Source organism: Neopelma chrysocephalum, unplaced genomic scaffold, assembly GCF_003984885.1.
Source record: "Neopelma chrysocephalum unplaced genomic scaffold, ASM398488v2 Primary Assembly neopelma1_87, whole genome shotgun sequence".
In the NCBI taxonomy this organism is placed as follows: domain Eukaryota; kingdom Metazoa; phylum Chordata; class Aves; order Passeriformes; family Pipridae; genus Neopelma; species Neopelma chrysocephalum.
In genome coordinates, this window is record NW_020897749.1 from 5146715 (window position 1) to 5170200 (window position 23486).

At 37.8% G+C, this 23486-nt stretch overlaps 1 protein-coding gene across 13 annotated transcripts in view; it reads right to left on the reverse strand.

Moving 5' to 3' along the window:
* The window catches only part of ROBO2 (roundabout guidance receptor 2), a 1078275-nt gene that overhangs the window by 44861 nt on the left and 1009928 nt on the right, over positions 1-23486 (reverse strand). For all 13 annotated transcript variants that reach the window (XM_027692569.1, XM_027692568.1, XM_027692575.1 and 10 more), the window contains 4 exons: positions 20557-20728; positions 14508-14690; positions 5378-5420; positions 3701-3828 (listed from right to left, as the gene is read on the reverse strand). In XM_027692569.1, the coding sequence (XP_027548370.1) occupies positions 3701-3828; positions 5378-5420; positions 14508-14690; positions 20557-20728 (526 nt within the window). The remainder of the gene's footprint in view (positions 1-3700; positions 3829-5377; positions 5421-14507; positions 14691-20556; positions 20729-23486) is intronic.

Genomic DNA, 23486 nt, shown 5'->3' on the forward strand with positions numbered 1-23486 from the left:
AGCAGTGTTAATAATGGAAAACAACTTGTTCAAATACTCCAATACATTTACCTGAAGAACAGTACAACACATTTAACTAAATATCTGTTGACTTTTCTACATCTTTTGAATCATATCACACAGTGTAGTTTATATATTTAATGAGATAGATTGGCAATCTCTCTCCTTACTAAACACTGAAATGACCTTTGTTGGTGGAATACTAGATCTAGAAACTGAGATTACTGATGTGTGAAGAATCTAATGATGACTGGCATGATGTTCCAAGAAGAACCACAGCTCAGCAGATAATCCTCTTCCTTCTCTATCTCAGAGGTCAATATATCAAATGGTACTATTTTTACAATTTATTTAGACTCTGAAAAGTTGAATCAATTCTGGGATGTACTTGTTAAAAAAAAATTAAAAAGCATCATTTATATTCCATTTTCTTTCCACAGGCAGATGGCAGATATGGATTCCAACTGTTAGATCACACTTGAGACAATGCACACTCCTATGGGATGTTCAGGTCCCATTCTAGGGATCACAGTCAATTTATATACCTTGAGCCCCAGAAAAAAAAGATGATTCTTCCACCTACACAAGGGTTTAGGTTCAGTTTCAGACTGAGATGGGGGTTTTCTGAAACCTCAAGGAATACAGCTGTTCTCTCACTGTCTCAAAGACTTATCCAGCAATAAGCTGTGACACCATTGTCTCCTCCCATTGTTTTGTTTTGTTTGGTTGGTTTGGTGTGGTTTGGTTGTGGTGGTTTTTTTTTCCCCTGGGATGAACATTTAGATCACAGAACTATTTTCTGTTACATTCATGTGTGCAACAGTGAACATTTTAATATGGACCCTAATAACATCTGCAGTCTCAGGGCAGCAACATCACACTAACAATAAATACAGCAATAACAAGCACTCAGCAGAGACACTGCAGAAACAGAGATTAAATTTGGGTCTATCAGCATGATCTGGTTTTGCAGACAACAGGGAAATGGACACAATCAAGTATTTAAAAGATCTTAATTGTATTAACTTATAACTGCAGATAAGTTGTAAGTGCAAAAAAATTACAATTAATGCAAACTACAGCTCATATTTCAAAATCAGGTTTATTACCATCTATCTGCACACATGCAATGTGCTTTCTAGGGGCTGTACACAAACAGAAAAGCATCTATGTCCAAATACAGTATGAGATGTGAGAGACAAATGCAGTCCATCTTTCTTTCATCCACAGTACTAAGATTTTTCCACAATTGGTTTCATCAAAGTATAATGGCTTGAAGTTTAGTAAATAAATTCTGTTGTTGATGTATAAAGTGAAGCAAATACAGCTCAACCTGTCTGTGTTGGATTTGCAGACTTAGGGAAGTAAAAACTATCTAAATGCTCATCTCTCAAGTGCTCAGACATACATCTGTCTTTTAGAGCACATTTCTGGCAAGAATGAAGAGGTATCATCTCTATACAGTCATTTTAAAATGGAGAACGATACATTGCACACACTTGAAAGGAAAGTTACATAGCTCTCCATCAGCCAAGAACTTTCAGTCTTTCTTACTAATAAGCTGAGGTTCTCCAGACATTCTGGGAATTTTCAGTACAACCACGGATTACTTTTTTGACCTCAGTGAGATGTATGCATTAAGCACTCAAAGAGCTATTAAACTGCCATTTTACAAAGTGCCATAATCACCTAGTAAAAGTCAAGTGTGATTTTCCCACCAAGTTGTCGTAGCAAAAGAACCCACACTGTACATTTCAGACCAAAGTTGAACACACATTTCCCACTGGATGCTTTCCCCAAAACTCTCCAAAATCCAACTTGTTTTGTAATTTTTGAGATAAATTGAAATAGCGTCAAAGTACTTCCAGAGGGAAGCTCTTTCTTGCTGCCTCCGGAGATGCAGTACCATTTTGTGGCCTTACATGACTCCAGCTCCAACCTGTGCTTCCCACTCACGGCCTAGCTCTCACATGCCTATCTGGGACATAACGTGGATCTCATTTTAAGGGCAATGTCAGAACTGCTTGCCTCAGCTTCTGACTTTCCAGTGATTGACTGGCACCTTGCTGTTTTTAAAATGCTTACAGACCTTTTATATTATCATAGATCTTTTAACCAGTAGGAATTCTATCTGTAATGTTAATATTCTATCTATACATGTTGAAAGATATCTGACTTTTAGTCCATCTTTAATGCAGAAGCATCCAATCTCAACTACTGAAACAGATAGGGACAAGTGGTCTCAAACCACCCAGAATAAAATTGTGAGCTCAGCTGTAAAGATCATGGGTGGAATTAAGCTGCTGAATTTCAAAACGTAACTGTTTTATCTCTTGCACAAATTTGGACCTATGCCTCATCCACACTGAGGCCAAAAACTTCAAAACATGCTTCCAATTTCTGTCATGTAGAGCCAAATGCTAAAAGAAAATGGTAATTTTTCTGTATTATGTGAGCTTAAGAAAAGATGGAAAAGTACTGAAGGGTTTTATTTTCAAGATATTCACAACAAAGAACCTGGCAGATATTCAGTTGCTTTCTAAATATTATCAAAAGTTTTGCTTACTTTTAAATAGTTTTTTATGACAGGAGCTTTACAACATTTTTATATAGAATATAAATCTAGTGTGTTTTGTTGTAATTTGAAGTCACAGTATTCAAACCACAGGCAAGAGACTTTGCATGGGAATGTATAACTGATATGAGGGATGATTTTCAGAAGCAGGTTCTGGTACAGTTCAAAACTGAATTCTTTTCACATTTATCAATTTGATGGTTTTATGGATTTTATTTTTTTTACATTTTAATGCATTTTTGATATATAAGGTTTTCTTGATTTTTGTTTACCTATTCATGTCTTAAAAATATTTATATGTTCATTTACATTAGGAAGTCTTGTTCTGAACACCACTATGCAGAACTAGCTGTGCTATCACAGAAACCAAGGGACTAACAGAGAGATGTGAATATTACCATGACTTTTAAAATTCTCATCGTTGAAATTCCCATTTGAATAAAATGTTTGAAAGAAAATAACCCCTCTAAAGATTCATCATCATCATAATAATAAATCATTACCTCATCTCCCCAAAGGTCCTCCCTCAATTCAAAATGGAAGCAAACCCCTAAAAAAATCTAAATAGGTCCCCTTTGTATATTCTTTCCTCCAAAGAGAAGGAAAGTTGGTGACTTTCCTTAATTCTTGAAGAATCCATAATTCATGAAGAATCCATAATTCTTCATGGATTATGCTTGAGACTGAGAGCAGGCCCTCAGTAGGAAGAGGATGGGTAAGGTGACAGCAACAATGTTCTCCTGTTCTGCTGAAGGAACATCCTTCCTGCATCCCCCAAGTTTTCCTCTACCCTTATGGACATCTTTTTTCCCTGGCTATATTGCCCTGCCCAGCAGATTGCTTATCTCCACACGAAAGGGAATGAGGTTGAGCAATAGATACATTTCTCTTTAGATCATAAGCAGACCCTGTCTCATCACTGTGGGGTAAATTACAAACTAGACCTACCTTTTAAAGAAGTTAAAAGCAACAGAGCAAAACTAACATTTCAAAGTAAATTTTCAATCAAATCTGGAATCGCACATAGAACTAAAATGATAAAAACATTACACAGTATTTATCACAAATGTTAACTAATAAGAGCCTATTGTATACTATATGGTAACTTAATAAAAGGAAACCTACCTCCACGACCAAAATTGCCAAGATCATTGGGTCCACTAGTGCTGTTGTTTACTGGCAGACTTGTGGCAGGCCAGGAGTCTGCAAGCCAAGGATAACTGGGGTCACTTGCATTCAAGAGACCTGGTCGACTGAAGCAGAATAAGAAAAAGAGATATACATACAAATATATACATATATATTTAAAATTACAATATCTGTGAGACAACTAGTGAGCCGTATCACTGTTCTCCTAACACCACAGGTAACTAACAATTTAGAAGACTTTAATTTATTTCAATTTAAAATTGTGTAGCCTTGGATGATTTAAAGACCTTGAGCAGTTAATTAAGGTTATATACAAATCAACTTTGTCAGTAGAAGTGGGATTAGGCAGCCGTCGTGACTCTGCCAGAATCCAAATGAACTCCGTTGTCTGTGTGAAACAGGAGTTAGGGAGCACCATCACGGGATCCTACAACAGGGTTGCATGATAAATTACCACCTCAAGGGAGCCATCACTCAAACTGATTGCTCCATATCAGCCATTTCCAGGACTTTGGGCTACTATTTCTTCCTTCCCTTGCATCCCAAATGCATGCCTGTCATCTACAGGCTGGTAACTCTTTCTTTGAGCACTCTTGGATGGTTTAGAGGCAAACAGGTTTGAGTAGGATTAATGGAAAGTCCACAGCTATCTCTATCTGCCACTATGGCATGGTTTTTATATCCCTGTAATTCCCAGCTTTGAGAGCAGTATTAAACAGTGAGCATGTGAAAGAGAAGGCACACTCGGGCCATAAGGTGCCATATCTCTCTCACCCCAGGATAAACAGAAATTTAGCAAGGCAGGTGGATTGTTTGGATTTGTATTTAACAGGGAAAACAAATAATTTCCTGCAGACATCCCCCCTTTCCCCAAATGAAAACAAAAAGCCATTCACAGTTCTGTAGCTTTTCTAGGTTATTAAAGCACTCATGAAGTTGGAGCAACATCTCCGATCATTGTACTTTATAGACCCCCCTGCGTGGCACAATCCCTAAGAGAAACATCAGTTTCCATGGAAACGACAATAAGAAGGCCCAGCCATGTTCTCGCCACATCTACTTGCTCTCATTAGGCCTAATCTCTTTTTGCTAAAATATTGATTAAACAGGAGATTGGAAGTTATTACCAGGGCCTAATTACAATCTCCATATTGGCAAAGGGAAAATAGATGAGGATATATGGGCCCGTTATCAGCTTTTATCAATTTCAATTGAGTAGCCAAAGTTGTGGAATCCAGTCCTATCAATCTACAGCCTATTCATCATCCATGAATCATTTATTTCATGATCGATTAACTGTAATTGTTCACTCACAGCAATTTAGGGGGAGCCAATAAGGAGTCTTAAACAACAGCAACTTCATTTGCTAATGTCTAATTAATGCAATAAACATCCTGATAACAAATGAACACATTCTTTGTGATATTTACTACTCATTTCTTCCAGGGCATCTGGGAGATATGAAACATCTGGGCTTGATTCCTACAAAGTGCACAACAGATAGGTCATTAAACCCTGTGGTAAGCTACTTAACTCCTCCTAGTGTTGTCAGTTTTCCCAATGATCTGTTATGACCCAAGTGTATCACCTATAGCATGTTTCAGATCCCTAATTTTAAAAATAATGGAAAGACCTTTATACAAAGAAACATACCTTCCATTGCTCATTAGTCCTCCATCTCCTCTTTGGAAAGTGACTGTGTTTTGGTTGGGAGAAAACAAAACAAACAAACATACACACACACACAAGCACACACATATAAGACAGGGAAAAAATCGATTAGTAATAATTAAAAGTAACAATTCAAACTGCTCAGTGTCCAAGATAGGAGGCTTCTTGGCATCATCACTCAATAAAGTACAGAAATTATAAGAACAGGATCAAGCACATCAGGGTTACAGTTTGTTCAGGATTTCACTGCATGTTACTGACTGACACCAACTTGCTCTGTAGCTTGCAAGGCAAACCAGCCATCTGGGCAAAAGGCCTGAATTTACCACAGGTCCCTTCATGTGACTTTGCCTTGCAAGACTGAGCCATGTGATGAAATTGTTTCTTGGCATGCTTTTGCTTCAGTACATAATGACATTGCACCAGTGAGTTAATAACATCATGTCGTAATGCAGTAATATAATGTCACCACACAAATATGCCATTTCCCAGGACAAACAGTCCTGGGAAAGAGGTGGCAGCTCTATTACAGCTGAAGGGATGGAAAGAAATCGTACAGCTGCACCATTTCCATCAGAAGAACAGTTTAAGAACTAGCAGCCACATATAAATGCATACATGCCAGTGTCACTGGGAAGAAAAAGTGTTTCCAGTCTTCCATCCATGGGGGATGCCAAGGACATAATCAGAGGGAGGCAGTTGTTTTTATGTCTCCATTCATGGGTGTTTGACAAAAACCAGCCTCCCCCTTATCTATCTTATTAACAGGATTACATTTCAGGGCAATACAGGTAAACCCACATTACTGGTGAGGTGCTAATTGACAACATTTGATGCTCCTATTCGAAGCACTGGCAAATATTTTGAGTCAAGGCCAACAGACTACTCTGGTCCTCAGTGGCAATATCCCATTATTTATTGTCAAGCATAGATAGGGCAGACTATTAAATTATATCAATGTCCTGGACACCTGCATCCTTACAGGCCTCTGACAAGATGAGGGTTTGAATTTCAGAGAGGAATGGAAAAGTCTGTGGCCAGATTATTTTAAAATGGGCCTTGGTTTGGAAATACTATTTACCTTTGTAAGACATACATTCTCATAGTTAAATTACAGCTCCCAGAATATTTGCAAGATTTTCCAAGTCCAAACTACACTAATTCAGAATTAGGCTATTATACACTACTCTAATCAGACAAAATTACTACACCCAATAGAAATTCTGTGATCATTAAAAGAATTAGCAATGGCATAAATCCACTGGGAAAATACTTCTGACACCTTATAGAATCCTTGTCACTTTATTAACTCCTAGTCCACATTCAGCAAAGAGGACAAAACTGGCCCCTCTGGAAGCTCTGCTGGAAGAGTGCTTGGGTAGGGTGATTAATTATCCTTCACGGCAGAGCAGACTAATATCAATATCAGAAAATCACTGCAGTCATATGTCACATCAAAATGGTTAATAGCTGAGTTTTGAAAGGATGTAATCAAACCAATTAATGAAAAGAAAATCAAAATGCAAGTATGGAAAGTATTAAATAAAAGTCTGCTATTGAAAAACAAGACATGGTAATACACTGCAGGTAATTCATTTTAGAGCCAACGCTACTTTCTCTAACAGGCTGTCAAATGACTGTATCACTCGTTGCTTAAAAGTAAATAATCTGAAGTGCTGTAACTATCGTGAATATGCAAAAATGTGGGCACTGCCTGGCTGTTTCAAAGTATCTTGGTCAAAAGTACATTAGATGTTGCTTCCTTTCTCCTCCTCCCCTTCAAATTTAGTACTTGATTTCTTCAGCTTTCTGCATTTGTCAAAGTGACAAGAAATAAGGAGAATGAGAAACAAAGGCTAACTCGGTAACAACCCATAATAATAAGGAAATTCCAGTAAAACATATTTTCTAAAAAATGCTTGGGATTAATGCTCTTTTTCAGATTATCATCCACCAGAAATAATGCTGAAGTTATTTTGTCACCACTCGTATAGCACATACAGGTGTGTGAGATTTTAACTTTGCATATCATATGGAAAAAAAAATCCCAACAGTATTTGTGCTCTTCAAAATACTTATATCCCTTGTGTACCTTTATAGAGCAAAGCTAAAATGGAGGAGCTAGTAGGAGACTGCAGCAATGTTTGTCTGACACATTTTATTTTCTGGGTAGTCAGGGATGGGAAAACTCCAAGGCAAACTGTGAGAAACATATTGGGAAGACATGGCACCGAAACCTCTTTGCTAGAGCCACAGTTGCTGCAGGTTGGCCATGGCATATGAGATTGTTGAGAAGAGACAAGGATCACAGCATTTACTCCTTTTTCTTCTACCTGTGTATCCTTGTGGTAGGAACTACTTCTTGTTTTGGGGGTTTTTTTTGCCTACATCAATCTTACACCCTCCCAATAAAAGCACTGTTTTTAGAAGAAAGATTCAGCTTAGTTTCTTAAAAAAAAAAAAGAACTTGTCTTGCAGTGACATTGTTTTTCCTGGGGAAGACTGTGTTTATGTGATGTGTATAGAACTGGGAAGGAATACAGGTTCTTTCGTTTACCCTCCACCCTGTATACCAATGTATGCAGTGAGGAAACAAACAAGGAAGTATTTTAGTTATTTACTATGCTTGGTGGAAAAGGTTCTGGAATATTAATTAAGCGTGCCAAAATTCCTCTTGAAGTGTGGACATGTCACCAGGATGCTACAGAAAAAAACCCAACAAAACCTATTCCTGATGCCATCCATGAATGGGCTACCTAAGGCTGGATAGAGAAGGTGCCTTTCTTTTAGCATCAGTGTTGTGAAAGGAAAGACAGCTAACAACAGAAGATACGGTCAGGCTGCCAACACAAGCACTATGTTTATCATCCCTGCCATACATTTTGTCAGCATTTTTGCCTGCAGTTTGATTTCTGCAATTACAAAACAAGTCTAAACGCCTGAATAGAAGCAGACTTAATGCAATGCAGGCTTGTAGATGTCACTGTGAAAATAAAACACACAGACAGCTGGCTTTATTTATCCTGCCTCCACTTCAAAAAGCAGCAGAACAATTTCAAGGGGCAATGCAAGAGGAGGAAGGGAAGGATGTCCCTATCACTGACCCACCCATCTCCCTTGCTTTTTATCATCAAGGAAGCAAAACAGCTCTTTGCATCTGATATATGTTCTTAGAAATGCTGAAGATCTGCAGGGATGAGATTGGTTTTCAAAAGAAGATGAAAAAATAACCCCTGCATAGAGAGATTTTGAAGGAATCCCCACCAGCTTATACTTCAAGGACTGTAAAAATGCAGAAATATAATCCAAAGTGCATTTTAAATGCATAAATATTTCAGGAAATTATATTGTATATATTTGTATGAAAAACAGCATACGTTAAGGAGCTTTTCAGATGCTTTTTATTAAATATATAAGGAGGTACCAAAACCATTTACTAATATTATCTGACAAGGTTAAACTTAATCTTCATGCCTGCTAGAACTGGAAAAATATGAATGTATAGTAAGTCGACATTCTGAGGCAAGAAAGCTTTAGGAAGCTTTAGAAAGCTTTCTGTATGCCTATCTCTAGTAGGCCACATTTTCCTACTGCAAATGAAAACTTTAATGTTGCCAGCCAAGTCTCATTCCTTTTTCTGATAAGCTGTTTCTCAAATATGAATGTAGATTAATCCTCTTTTAATAAGCATTAACTCAGAACAGATAATCAGCACATAAAAATTCCATCAAATCTTCTGTCTACCTTTGGATGATTCTGTCATACAGTTTATCCACATTTAACAGTTTCAGGAGTTGCACATAAAATGCGTAGCATTTCATGATTCTCTATCTATTTTTAATTTGGTTTTTGTTTATTCAGTTCTGTGAAATCTTTAATCCCAAGGAGCACTAGTCACTAAATAAGCTTATCTACTCATAAGTGAAAATACATATTTACTTTTTTTTGCATGGCTGATGGCCTAGACACTTGAAAACACCTGAGTATTCAAGTGAGTGGGTATTGGCACAAGTTTGAGGGCACAGGAAAGATAAGGAGATAAATAAACAAATTCTGGTTTTGTCACTCTAATACAGTATTGAAATAATTCATCTGTTATACAAGAAGTGTTCAGATATCTCTTTTGTGCCATCTATCTTTGTATCTTGTGCAAGCCCATCATGCATGTTTATATCCAGGCAATTGTCCAAGTAAAGTGTAACCAGAAAAATACCATAAAAACCCCAGTACAGCAGTACTTGAGCTTTCACAGAAACTCACAAAAGTATCTATCTTTTTATTACAGAAGTGATGGCTGAAAAGTAATAACACTTGTATTTACTGTTTCTGTGCCAGATTTGGGGTTGCTGATAGTATGTCATGGTCACAACGATGTATAGTTCTGGTACAGCTGCAGATGATGACACTACTATTTATCAATAGTAATCTAACAAACATATTAGCTAATCATATGTCTTGCAGTACTGATACTACTGAGAATCAATGCCTGGTGAGCCATGATGGGGGGAAGGGAAGTGGAAGAATTGTGGCTCAGTAACTACTGGAATCAGTTCAACTGAAAGTAACCAAAAAGATTTAGCTACGATTTTCAATGTCACTTTACTTGTGACCACCTGAGCAATCTCTCAGTGCTTATGAAAATGTTCACAAAGACAGAAAGCTTAATGTATTTAATTCAATCAGTTATTCTTCTCTGACACAAATCGTTACCAATTAAATGACATTTGCTGTTTGCTCTTCTCCTACATGGAGTGTTACAGCAGTTTAGTCTCACTGCAGAAATTATACATCTTAGGCTCTTAATAAGAGAATACAAATAACAAACGATGACCCATAATCTGAAAATTACCTGAAAGAATATTTTTAGCAAGTAATTATAAAACTGCAGGATCCAGACTTTTGAGCAACTATTTTCAGTGTTCTAAGTTCTACACACAGGCAAATACAGCTGAAGAAAAACAACCCAAAAAGTATTCACATCAGAAATAATGGGGGTTTTGTTTTGTGTGTGAAATAAAGGATATGAATGTTCCACTAAAAGATTCAATTCTCTTCATCATACAATCAAATGTGCATGTTCTGCAACTCTCTGAAGGATTTAAAGCAGATGTCTGAACAAAAGTTTTGCACCTTCTAAAATCTGAGTATATTAAGATAAATTCATCTTTAGTAAAACTTCATTGACAGCTGTCTCTGATGGGATTCTGAAAGCTACATACCTCTCTCTAAATAATTATATCTAAAACCAAACCATTTACGAATCATAACTTTGAAGGGAACAACACACAGTTGTGAGTGACTAACTCCCAGAAGTACAGATATGTTTGTCTAAATTATATATTACCCATGGCAAATTCAAATACTAGAGAATTAACAAAGTTTCTTATGGAACTCTAGATATAAAGATAAAAAATATGGACTATGTTCTGTCATAAGGAAGACTTTTTTTTAAATTAATGATTGTTTTTTTGGACTTGACTACTGAATGACTTAGGTTCTCAGTGCCTCCAGAAATGATGATAGGCCAGGAAAGAGAACTATAGGCTGTTTTAGTTCTACGAAGTCCACAAGATGTCAGAACAACCTTTAAAAAAGCACATTTTTGGCAGTGCCTCTGACATACTAGTTACCCAGCACATGCGGATCAAGAGCATTAAATCATGCACAGTCACCGTGGCTCCAGCACAACGCACGTGCCAATGTATGCTACAAACACCATGGCAAGTTGTGTTTAAAGACAGCTGACAGTGGTATAGTTATAGGAACCAATTTGTCTCTCAAAGAAAAGTCAATAAAGCATTTAGGTTAGGAAGTGTTGTGCCACTAATTGTACTAACTTGGCCATACCTGCCTGGGAGCTAGAGGAGCAATCCTGACCCCCCCGGGGCTCTTCCACAAGGACACTTCTCCCTCACAATGTCACAGGCCCTTGGGGCAGATGCCACCACCTTCCCTCCCCTGTCCTGACAGTCATTTGCCCTTTCCTGCTAAGGTAAACACACAAGCTGTGGCTGAAGACAAGCAAGAGTGAGAAAGCAGCTACCTGAGCATGAGGACTGGTTCAGCAGTGCAGTGGGAAGACTGGACTCTATCACATGGATGGCAGAGAGGACAGAAGAGGAGACAGCTTTGGTAAATGAAACTGAGGGGCCAAACTACACACAGAAAACTTTACAGACTTCTGCTGGAAAATGATGAGATTTATCAGTCTTTTACACTGTAACACTGAGGTACAGTTATTTTTAAGTTTTTAAATGCTGCGATTAGGTATGAGAGCAGAAGCTATTTATTTGTATCCATTATTACTATTAATTCTATACTCTATTTTTCCTGGCTATCCATATGTTGAACAAGCTGTTTGCAACCTGCTGTTTCAGCCACATTTCATTTATCCTTCACATATCTTTAATCGTGTTTGTGATAATGGTCTACCGTATGCTATCTTTTTTAAGATACGAAAAATAGGATACCAGCTTTGAACTGGGTAGTCAGAAAAAAACAAAATGCTTCAATTCAAAAATCCCTGTAAAGGAAATTAGTGCATCAGTTAATCACTAGGTTGCCTGAAGATCTGAACACCTCACAGTAAAGCAAACATATGCATAGCTAAGAGCTAAAGTGGAAGAAAGTTCCATTACTCCACTGCAAAAATGTTCAAGATACTTTAGCGTTAAAATAAAAATTCAGTTATATATGACTAATGCTTGTTTATGGTAAGCTAGTTCAAGCATCTTGTCCTGCAAATTACTTTCAAAACTGCATTATTAGGAATCAGATGAGTAAGTATGCAGAATTACAATGACAGAGACATTAATGGTGGCAGAATTTATTATGCTCCCCTTGGATCACTAAGGAAATAAATACTACATTTTTATCACAGATAGGGAGCCGAAGTATTTCTCTTTGTATTTGGTTTTGATTCTGCATATCTCACATGTTCATAAACACTTAGATAGCTAATGTTTGCAGTGATGTGTTGGTGAGGTAAGAGACAGACTAATGGACAGTACCTGCAGGGGTGAAGGTGAAGGACTGAACTGCAAAACAAGAAAGCAAACACATTGTGAGTTACACACCCTGAGAAAAAGCACTAATTGCAGGGCACAAGTTTCCTCCGGAGTTTACTTAAGTTGGGGTTGAATATCATGAGCAGGACATTACAGCTGAGCTTAAAGCAATAACCAGCCAGCAGCCAATGAGAGACGATGGTCAGAAAGATGAGCAGTGAATTTCAACAGCCACATTTGAAGACTCTCTGTGTGGACATGCTGTTCTCCAAATTGAAAACATTAGCATGAATTTTGAAGTATGATCTGTTATCTACATTCCTTGCTGAAAGCATACACAATTTCATGATGCAATGTTCACGTCACACTTAGATGCAGCAAACATCATGAGAAGGAATGAGTTGCAGGAGACACAGTTTATTACGACTATTATAATTACTTACAGCTATGCATTTAAATGTATGAAAGACTTTGTTCTCAATTCTCCCCTGCTCCCCCCAACATGTCAACTCACATACAGGGCTAATAATTCTCCTTTTTAAGAAAAGGCTAATTTTAGCTTGTGTCCAAAACTCTATGTTTAGGACTATTTCCTAAGAGGAATAACAGCCCAGCTGTCTCTTAGTATGAAAAATCTTGGGAGCTAGAATGATATTTCATAGAAATACATCTATAAGTGTGTGAGAGAGATATTAGTTTCTCAGTTAACAACACCCTACCTCTCAGAGAGTAAAAGTCACTGATATTAAAGGAAAGAAAAAAAAAAAACAAATCGAGAATGTGCAACCCATGAACGTCAGAGGTCACATGGTGACACAAGATGAGGTTCCCCAGAAACCAAGAAGGTCCAAAAGCCACTGCTCTCCTTCCTCTTGTCCTCTACTGCTCATCTCATGTTTTCTTGACCTGCCCTGTTTCACTAAGCCAGTGGAAAACAAATCCAGCAGGAAGGATTGAAAAACAGCACGGGATAGTTTCCTTCTGGTTTAGTGAGCCCAGTCAGGACACTGAGGAGTCTCATGATGGCTAATGCTAAGCTGAGAAGGACATTTTGGCTGTGAATGAATGTGGGTTTTTGGCACGGAGTTAGAGATGCTCAGCCACTTAGGGAACCTGTGTCCTCAGGTTCATATGTGATAACTCATCATAGAAGAGCACTTGTGTAACTTTATGTGATAAAATGTCAACATTAAATATGCTGTGTCCTCAACTGGGAAAATCTTGCCTAAAAAGAAAATTTTTTCTATTTTTAAATGTTAATAAGCACTTCTAGAGAACCTGTCCCAATACCTGAAGAACAAAGGGGTTTTGTGTGTTAAATTAGGCTTCAGAGTGACCTTCAGATTTATGGGCGTTCACCTGACTGCCTAAAAATTTATAAGAATCCTGAAAAGCTGAATACACAAAACAAAGAGGTTGGGGAAAGATGAAAATATTTTCATTTGGCAGGTGTATTTATTTTTCCAAACATAGTTTTCAAAAGCTAATTTGTAACCGGAACAAACATTTGGTACAAGAGGACATTCCAAGATGTTCTATCTCAAAGACAAAACTTTTTATGGTTTCTGCCATAAGTAAATTTTGACCACACTTCTCTGTCTAACACATCACTCTTCTCTTCCAGCTATAGGTATGAAGTCACTGATTAAGTACCTCCATTTATTTCCCATGCACATGAGCTTCAGAGACACAGAAATGCATGGGAATTAAGGAGAAGACCAAATACTCTCTAACCTTCCTTATGAGGGTCTAGTCTAGTTCATATTTGAACATATGAGTAGAGCTGCACTGTTAACAGAGTGCCTTCTGAGCAAGGAACAACAGGTATAGTTAATCCTCCTTGTGCCTTTTTTTTTTTCTTTAATGCTAGATGTGCTGGAGATGTAAAAATACTGTCTTATGATAATGATGAAATGTGGTACCGAGCAGTGCATTTAAAGCTTCTCATACAACAGCAGTTTCACAGCACACATTAAAAACAAGCATACAGAATTCACCCAGGACATTTTTGCTGGAAGCTCAACGTGGTTTTCAAGTAGGTTTAACAGCCCCTGTTCTCTTCATGACCAAACCTGATGAGATGATAATAAAGTTCCTGTTCTTACCAGCATAATTGCTGAGCCCCTTCCTCTTCTTTCTTCGCCAGTACAGCCAGATGCTGAAACCCATCAGAATCACCCAACATGCCCCACCGATGCCAGCTATAAAGGCAGGCTGTTTGACAACATCAGTGATTTGCTCGGTTATGCTGTTGTTATTTTCAGTGATGACAACTTCATTACGGCCTCCTGCACAAAGAAATTCAAAGGAATGTGGTTATTATGGATTCTGTAACACAAACAGGAAGTACTGCAAGTGAAAACTGGGGGGGGGGGAAGTAATGGACCTCAAAAGAATTATCCACAGTAGAAGAACTTTAAGGAGTAGCAATGCACACCAGAAACCCAGTGTTTTTAGAGAGTAAATCCATATATTTGAAAAGACAGATCTACAGTGCACTCTCAAGTAATCTAACAGATGTAAATCCAGAGCTTTTTTTTTATATACAATATACATACTTGTTGGTTTGTCTTCACATAATTACAGACAGGATACAATAATGAGAAAATGGATTATAGGAAACTAATAAAAAATAAATCAAGCAATCAATAAATAGCTTTTTCCAAATGAGAAATCCAAATACAAAATATGCTACAACATCAGAAGACAGTTTCTTCTCTCATTGCTGTCAGCATGCCAAAAATTCTTAAACTCATTTGTTTTCCCTGAGTGCTAGTTTCCAAATTTGAAATCAAACATAAAGTGTATTTTCCAGAAATTATTTCATGGGGAAAACAATCCATACAAATTCTAAGTGCACCAGCTTTGACACAAAGCAGAAAAACACACAGTTAACTGCAAACTCTAAGCAATCACAGCAACAGATGCTATTTTTTTATGTACAATATGCATGACAAATTCTTAACATTAACCTGTAAGAAATAATTATTACGTGGAATCCCAATTAAAGTGACATGCATCAAAAGTTACTATATAGGATTTAAATTGTATATTAGATTAAAAACCTGTAAATTCCAGTAGATGCTTCCTTTCTCCTCTCCCCCCTTTCTCTAAAAGGGAACTTTTTCAAAAGAAAAAGCTTGATGTCTGGATGGAAAACAAATGATCATAAAAATCTGAGTGGAAATTCAGGAAATGCTAAAGTATATAGTTCTAGGACCAGCACTTCCCTACTTCAAATCGCCCCTTGTCAAAAATAGTTAGTTTTAAAATTAGGAAATGCAGAACATATTTTTCTGGAAAAAACCTCCCATGAATATTGATTCTATGTACATTTCATATAAACTGCCCACATCTGCAGTTTTGAAATTCATGAAATATTATCCATCTTTTCCAGTAAAAGCATTTATATAGCTCAATCTTTGAAATGTTTATGTAATATTACCAGATGCCTCTATGCACGCTGAGGAGCTGCAAGAGTAGCTATTCTACTGAGACAAAAAAGATAGAAACACTATGATTCTCAATTATGAAAGTCCATCACACACATATAAAGGTAGTCGAATATTGCAATAAAACACTGAAATGGTCATTCAGAGAAAATTATTAAAAGTATTGTATCATTATGCCTTGCTGTGAAAACAGGATATATTTCTCTTCTATAATTCAGCAATGGTTAGATTTACCACTCACTTCTTTCAACAGACCAGCTTGCTGGCTTCAGCCTAAAGCCACCAAACAGGGTCACTGGCTAAAACAGATGCGAGAATTCTGGCACTTCCAGTTTTGTTCCACAAACACCTCTTTGCAGGTGACCCAGAGCTGAGTTGCCAATGGGGATCCCTCAAGCAGAGCCTGTTGGGTTGAGCATGCCCTCCCTGCCCCACTCCCCCGGGGACTGGCTCTGCCCAGCACTGCCCCAGCCAAGATGCAGCTTCAGGTCCTCGATGGTGTTCAGAGCTGGGCTGAGTTACTTGGGAAGGACCGCGATGCACTGCATCACATTGCTATCACACTGCTGATGATCTCAGGGGTTTTATTAAGCTTTCTGTCTTTCAGCACCATGTCAATATTTAGTACTGATGACCGTCTGCTTCTGCAAACAGACTGTTAAAACTGTGCTAGAGCTTGGCTTGCTTTCAGTCGTTCTGGGCAAGAAACAAAACGGGCTTCCCGCAAGCGAAACAGGTCCCGCAGAAGGACACTGACAGACTAGGCCTGCTGATGGATAAAAAGGCAGTGCATCAGTACTGGTGTCATGTATCAGTTTACACTGGCCATGCTGGTGAGCTCTACTCATACTAGGGCCCGGGAGCTGCAGCTGCCCTTTCCCATGCTCTCCTCTCTTGTCATGCCTCTGCCAAAGGCCCAGTGGTTTCCAGTTCTGATGCAGTAAGGGAGAATGGAACTCAGTGAGCACTTGTGACAAAAAAAGAAGGGAGACAAGAATGGCTCCTTTTATCTGATTTTCCCATTTTTGATGCCCATGGAACCAACTATAGGTGCACCCCAGTGCTGAACGAGGAAGGGCAGTGAGTAAAACTAATAGAAAGAGGCACTCTATGGCATGCTCTTCCAGGACCACAATTGTTTTTCTAGTAGAAACCAGCATGGGAATTAATGGCTTTAATTGCCATTAACTTGGAGTTAATTTCTGTGCCCTTTGGAGGAGAGGTCAAAGCAGTGGGATGGTGGGGAAACAGGTAATTTTGGCACTGCTTCAGTGGCAGCTGTGCTGCCATGGGGAAGAGCAGGCAGGGACGTGCTTCAAGAGACCAGCTTTGGGAGCTGATGCTCCTGGACTCAAGAAAAGTACAAGCTCTGTCCACTAAAGCCTCCAAAACATCTGAGAATCCCATCTTCTTCTCTAAAGTCAGAAACCAGTCTTTTGAGAATGGAGAACGTGAGAGCAAACCACAAAGAGCCTGTGGAGAGCTTTCAGTGGGCTTTACTCTTTCCCTCTCTTCTAGGGGAAGATGCAATCTGTCTCCAAATTACCTTCACAAGTTTGCAGTCTGGCTGCTTGCTCTTACCCTTCTGTGCCTAGCAATTACAACTGCAAAAGTAATAATTCATTTAAATGTCAAAATAACATATGCTTTGTGAATTTGATGACGGAAAAATAAATGGATACAGATGAATGTTACCCGCTGACGTTTGATGAAATTAATATAAGCATTGGGGGCTGGGGAAACAAAAGGCATTAGTTTTATACTTCTTTATATAATATTTAAGCAGAAGTAATAAATATGTCATCCAAGGTACCAGTGCAGTACTATTTCATATACTGCAGGTGTTTCTGTAACAATGCTGTCAGTTCAACTAATTAGAACATAGACAAGGGAAGTGTGCGACCTGTAACGCTCCATTGTTCCCGAAGACAAAAACATAATGAAATATAATGTCTTCCTCCCATTGGAGAGTAATGAAGAACAAAACTAATTTGTTGGACCAAAAATTAATTAGACACATCAGATTCGATTGTACCTATTACTGTGAAAGTTTGCAGCTGTTCCTCATATTATTATGCCAATGATGGAATGTAAGAGTGAACAGGCCAACTGATGAGGAGAAATAATAGCTATGGCATTAACCAGCATTGCTGTTATCTCCATTTTTATTTCTGGTTCTCCAGTAGAAAAATTTTTAGCATATCATTAATGATCATAAAAATTTTATTCTTGATTCTCTTTTAGTGTTCCATAAAATTTTTCAACATCCTGCTTGAAGTATGGGCACAGCATTCCTGTAACAGTGAGACAATTTCTAACTAAAGAAATAATATATCCCCTACTGCTCCATATTCTCCAGGTTTTATTTTCTGAATTGTCACAGGTCTGTTATCTAGAATTGCTCTGGGAAGCCAGTAGTTGATTATCCACCATGAAAAACAGTTATTTTCAGAAAAGACCTTCTTAGAAGAATAAATCCTGTATTTACCATTTTCCTTTTTTATACACTGAACTCTGTATTTCATGACAGTGAAAGTCACACCGCTTAGAAACACATCTTAACTCTTCTGCATCACTGACCTACTCTCTCCATAATTCAGCATTTCTGGAGTCGCCCATTCTGTTTGCAAGCTGTTCAATAGTATAGATAATCACCAGGCCAAATATGACTCCATTATAATACAATCACTCATTAATGTTTTCACATTCATTAAGATGTTTTGAGGTTTATTCATTAGCTCATTTTTAATCCATCCTATTAGTTTTTTTCATTTACTTAAAAAAAAAATAAAATTTGTGTTTTATGTCCCAGTCAAACACTGAATGGTACCAGCTCAAGTTTTCCAGAAATGGTATCACTTAAACACTGCTACCTTTATCAAGCAAATTTATAGTCTGAGAAATAGCTCCCAGCAATTAATAATCAATAAAAAAGGGGGTCTAAAGAAAAGGGAGACAGACCATATATGTAGTAACCCTATCCAGCTTTGGGCCGCCAAAAGGGACAACAGAAATGAGGGTAGAAATATAACCCAAACAGAAAGTATTCTCCTTTAATTTCATGCAAAAGACTCTTAAATCTGCAAAGATGCCACCAGACAGACTTGTTGAAGCAGACATTCTGGGACTGTTTTAGGAACAAATAAATATCACTAAGATTAATGAGATAAAATTAAGTCTCTAAATGCCAACCAATTTTTGTCTTTTCTTACTTTATTTACACCCTTAACATCCCTTTCCCTCTTCTGGCAACAATACAGATCTCTCCACATTTAACTCTTGAATTATACCAGTCATTTTTTTGTAAGGAAAAATTCAGGAAGAAGGGTTGTACCCAGATGTGGGGCTGAACATTCTGGAAATCATCCAATGAAGACCTTTGGTGCAAGTTTACCTCATATTAAATGACTCAAGGCTACTCGTGTACTTAAAATGCAACGCATTTATGTGCTTTGCTGGAATAAGTGTAATGCCTAGTTAGATTATTTCCTTAGTGAAATAATAAAAGGAGGTCCAGCTCAAAGTGGATGTAGTGACAGACTAGTCTTACAATATCCATTATTGACACAGAGGTCCAAAATCCAACCCTATTAGGTGATTTCTTACTTTCAGTTCTAGAAATCTTTTTTCCCCTCTTTTCTTTAGTGTATCTTTGGCTGCCTCTTTCTAAAACCAGCGCTACCTTCACCTCCACTCTTGTATTTCTGTCTCCAATGACAAAATATTCAAAGTGGAAGTACCCTAGTTTCTATTTTGATGAGTGGGGAACCCGAATATCATTAAACATTTAAGCAGTGCTTAGGAGATGGCCTTTTCTAAAGGTCTACACATAACAGAATAGTCCATCTTTGGGATGGTGTGTTGACAACATTTTCTAAAAAGAAAATATTTAATAACAACAAAAGTCCCTCAAACAAACAAAAGTATAGTTAAGTAACAACTAAATTAGGTCATACAGATAAAAGCAACATAATTCCTGTATTATGTACTCAAAGGAGGTACTGTTTTGCATAGCTCAGTTCAGGTTTGCTAATTATGATTACTTCTCCTATTCTTCCATATTGTTCCTGCCTTTATGTTTTATACTTAGGAAAAATTTCAGAAGAAATAGAATCTGTATTTCCTTCAGGTCAGGAAATCAATTCTGCATGGAAACCACTACTAAGAAATGACCATTTCAAAGGCAGGGATTATAATGCTACCTTTGCTCTCTATTTGGTCTAAAGGTCACTTTGTCAGAGGATACTTGTCTGCTTGGGATACCTGAGAAACACTGACTTCAAATGTTCAGAAAACAACCATAAACAGTGCCTTAGGCACCAAAGGGATGAATAAGGCAATATTACAGTCATCTTAGCAGAGGGAAAAGGGAGCTCAGGCTGTTAGTTCCATAAATCCGTCAAGCTGCAGAAGTGGTAAATTCATTAAAAAACCCACATTAAGTCAGTTCCACTAGACAATCTGCATTTTCTTTTATGTCTTGGGAACATACTTCCCTCCATTGGCTACAAGAACTCTGCATGAAGGGAAAACACAACATCAGCAGGCAGTGGGACGTTAAAAGCTAACTAACCAGCTCTATATTCAAATCTTATCTTTTGCTCTGTGGATTTTTATGCTTCCAGAAGTGATTTATGAAAGCATTTCTGAATGAAAAAAAAAAAGCAGGCAAAACAAAAAAACAGAACAGACAATCACTTACCAATTATTATGGGCTGTGGCTCACTTTTTACTCCCACACCTGCACTGGTGCTTGCGGCAACTTCCACGCGGTACTGAATACCTGGATATAGGCCACCTATTACTACAGACCGAATGGCTGCATCTACTGTTTTGTTGATATGAAATCGAGTCTCATTACCTAGGCACCAGATCTGGGACAAAAGTTGATGTGTTAAAATAGATGAAATTCTTCACACTCACACAATCGTGCATAGATATGACATATCAAAGCATTTCATGACAATCACTTATTTCAGGCTTCTTAACAATGGTACTGTCCAGGAATAGCTGAAATTAGAATGATTTGGCTGAGCAAACTGTGCCAGATTAGCACAGGACCAAGCCAGCTGCAAAAACTGCATGCAAATAACTCTCTGGACTCTGGTTCTCTGTGGAATGCAAGTTCTGCGGTTACTCTTCTTAGAAGCCCAGACCAGATCATCCAAGTGAAAAAGATGTTATACATTAACTAAAATCTTGTTCAGTAACATGATTACCACCAAACCTGTCCTTTAAAAAATCCACATTTTTTCCTTCTGGATTTTCCACTGAATAGCAAAAAGACAGCAAATAATATGAGCACAGGTTGAAACACTTCTTAAAGTACTAAAAAGCAAACAATTTTCAAAATTCTTTCCAACTTTCTTTCATTGTGCAACAGGGATATTTGAAATTTATGAAATGGAATAAGTACAGACTCACTTTTTACTGCTGCCTTTGTGATTACCTACATTGTTTAGGAATCCAGATATCAGATCCTGATTCAATTACTGTCTAATTAAACAGGAAAACCACCCTATAATCTCAACTGGCATTTTGTGATGAGAACTCTCTATGATTCCAAAGTGCTATGTTTCTCTCTGGTATTTTTTCATAGGCTTCTCCAAAGAGGTTTCAAAACCAAGACCTTCTAGAGATACTTCTTCAGTTAATGTTATCTGCATATACTGCTTCTGTATTATTTAAAAATGCATTTACTACCACTCAAGAAAATCAATGCACAAATACATCACATGTACACTCACATAACAATAATAACAGAAGAAAGCACTACTGGTGGAACCACTGTCAGCAACCAACTGATGCATCTAAGTAACAGCAATGCTATTTCTACCCTTATTTTTGACCCTGCTTAGTGTTTTATCACACCTCTTTTATTTTTTTCTTTTTTTTGCTGTGAAACACTGAGAAAGATTTGAAGGGGAAAAAAAACTCCCTTGTTTCCCTAAGCTCGATGAGATCTTATTCACAGGCCAGAATGAATTAGGGTGAGAAACTGTTGCATTCATTACTTTTCTCCTTATCTGTCCTGGTCTTAGTTTACAGCAGCTATGAGATGCCTCTAATTAAAGGCATTTAATTCATATATGAATTTACAGGTGCTCCAATGCTTGAAGTAGAATCAACAGATCTACTTTCAATTTGTCAGAAATTGTACTGTGAAACCTCACCAGACATTTTATACTCAGGGAAATATTAAACTCTGCACCACAGTCCCAGCAGCCAGCTCACTAATCAGGCAGCCGCCTAATCTAACTCAGAAGGGATGTAATGGGTAGTGACTCCAGCTGTTTTTATACACAGCCCAGAGGTCTGAGCACTCACCTGGAACATGGCTTTTATTAACCATCAGCCCTCTTTGTTTCATATCTACATATTTTGTGGTTTAGGAGTGTGCTTTACTTATTTGCCTGTAAGCCCTTGACGATTTATATTGACTTATACTGGAGTCAGGACCAAGATTAATTAAGCCAAGAGATAATTATTAATTGATATGAAAATTAGATCAATAAAATACTGGGATTAATAAATCTTGATATTGACTGAAAGCAAAACAAAGGAAGCCCTGTGCTAAACATAAATATTGTGAGTATTTACTGCATCCCTCTGACCAGGCAAAAAGGTGGAAGAAGTTGAACCAATTAGTTGATTTAAAGTCAAGCACCTTCTCCCTTCTTCATGCTGTGTTCCCTCAAGGTACCCCGTGGCCAAAAAAATTACATCTTTTTGTGTGAAATAAGCGGCACCCTCCACTTCCACCCTTTGTGGAAAGCAGCAAGAAAGCTGCCCTGTACTATTTCAATTAAAAATTTCACACTTGCTGTATAAGTCAGCCACAGCAAGGCTAATTCACTAAGCAGTGTGCTCCATGGTCACAAGCCTGCCATAACGCTGAACCTTGCCCAGTCATCTTCTCCACAGTCCTCCAACCCAAAAACACTGCATTTCTTTCATGTTGTCAAAATATACTTGTGCCAAAGTGTTCTCAGTATGGAATTATAGACTACAACAAAATTTAAGATAATATATAAGGAGTGGATACTTTGAGCTATCACAGCAACAAAGAAGAAGAATATACAACCCAATGGAAACAACTCTCGTGTAACAAACTCTGGATAGCGTAGTTCAACCTGTTCCTCAGAGCAAACAAGCCAGTATTTCAAGTTGTGAAGCTTGACAGAAATAGTACTCAGAAGAAGCCTTGTATTCTCCCAGAGCCACAGTCCTTGACTTTGACCTTGAAGTGTTAGGAGTAGCATTTTTGCAGGGGAAAGAAAAGGTATCTTTCCTGCTAGCTTTTCTGCCAGATTAAAGGCATTCTAAGACAGGGACTTCACTGCCCGCCTTTAGAGTACAGAAGCCCTTAACAAAAAACTCCTCGTTTCGTTCCACAGCAGGGAAAAGCAAGAAAGAGAAGTACTGTAAACTAGCTGGAAATTAAATCTCTCTTCCGTGGTACTTTTTATTTTTAATATAATAGTAGTACTGCTTTAAAAAAAAAAATCCATAAGCAGTCAGTCCTCTTTCTCCATATAATTACAAGGGCAGCTGTAAAAGCTGTCAGAATCTAAATCCATAAAGGTGGCTACTGTTCAAGTAGGTTGTTTCCTTAAACACAAAAACCCTTCC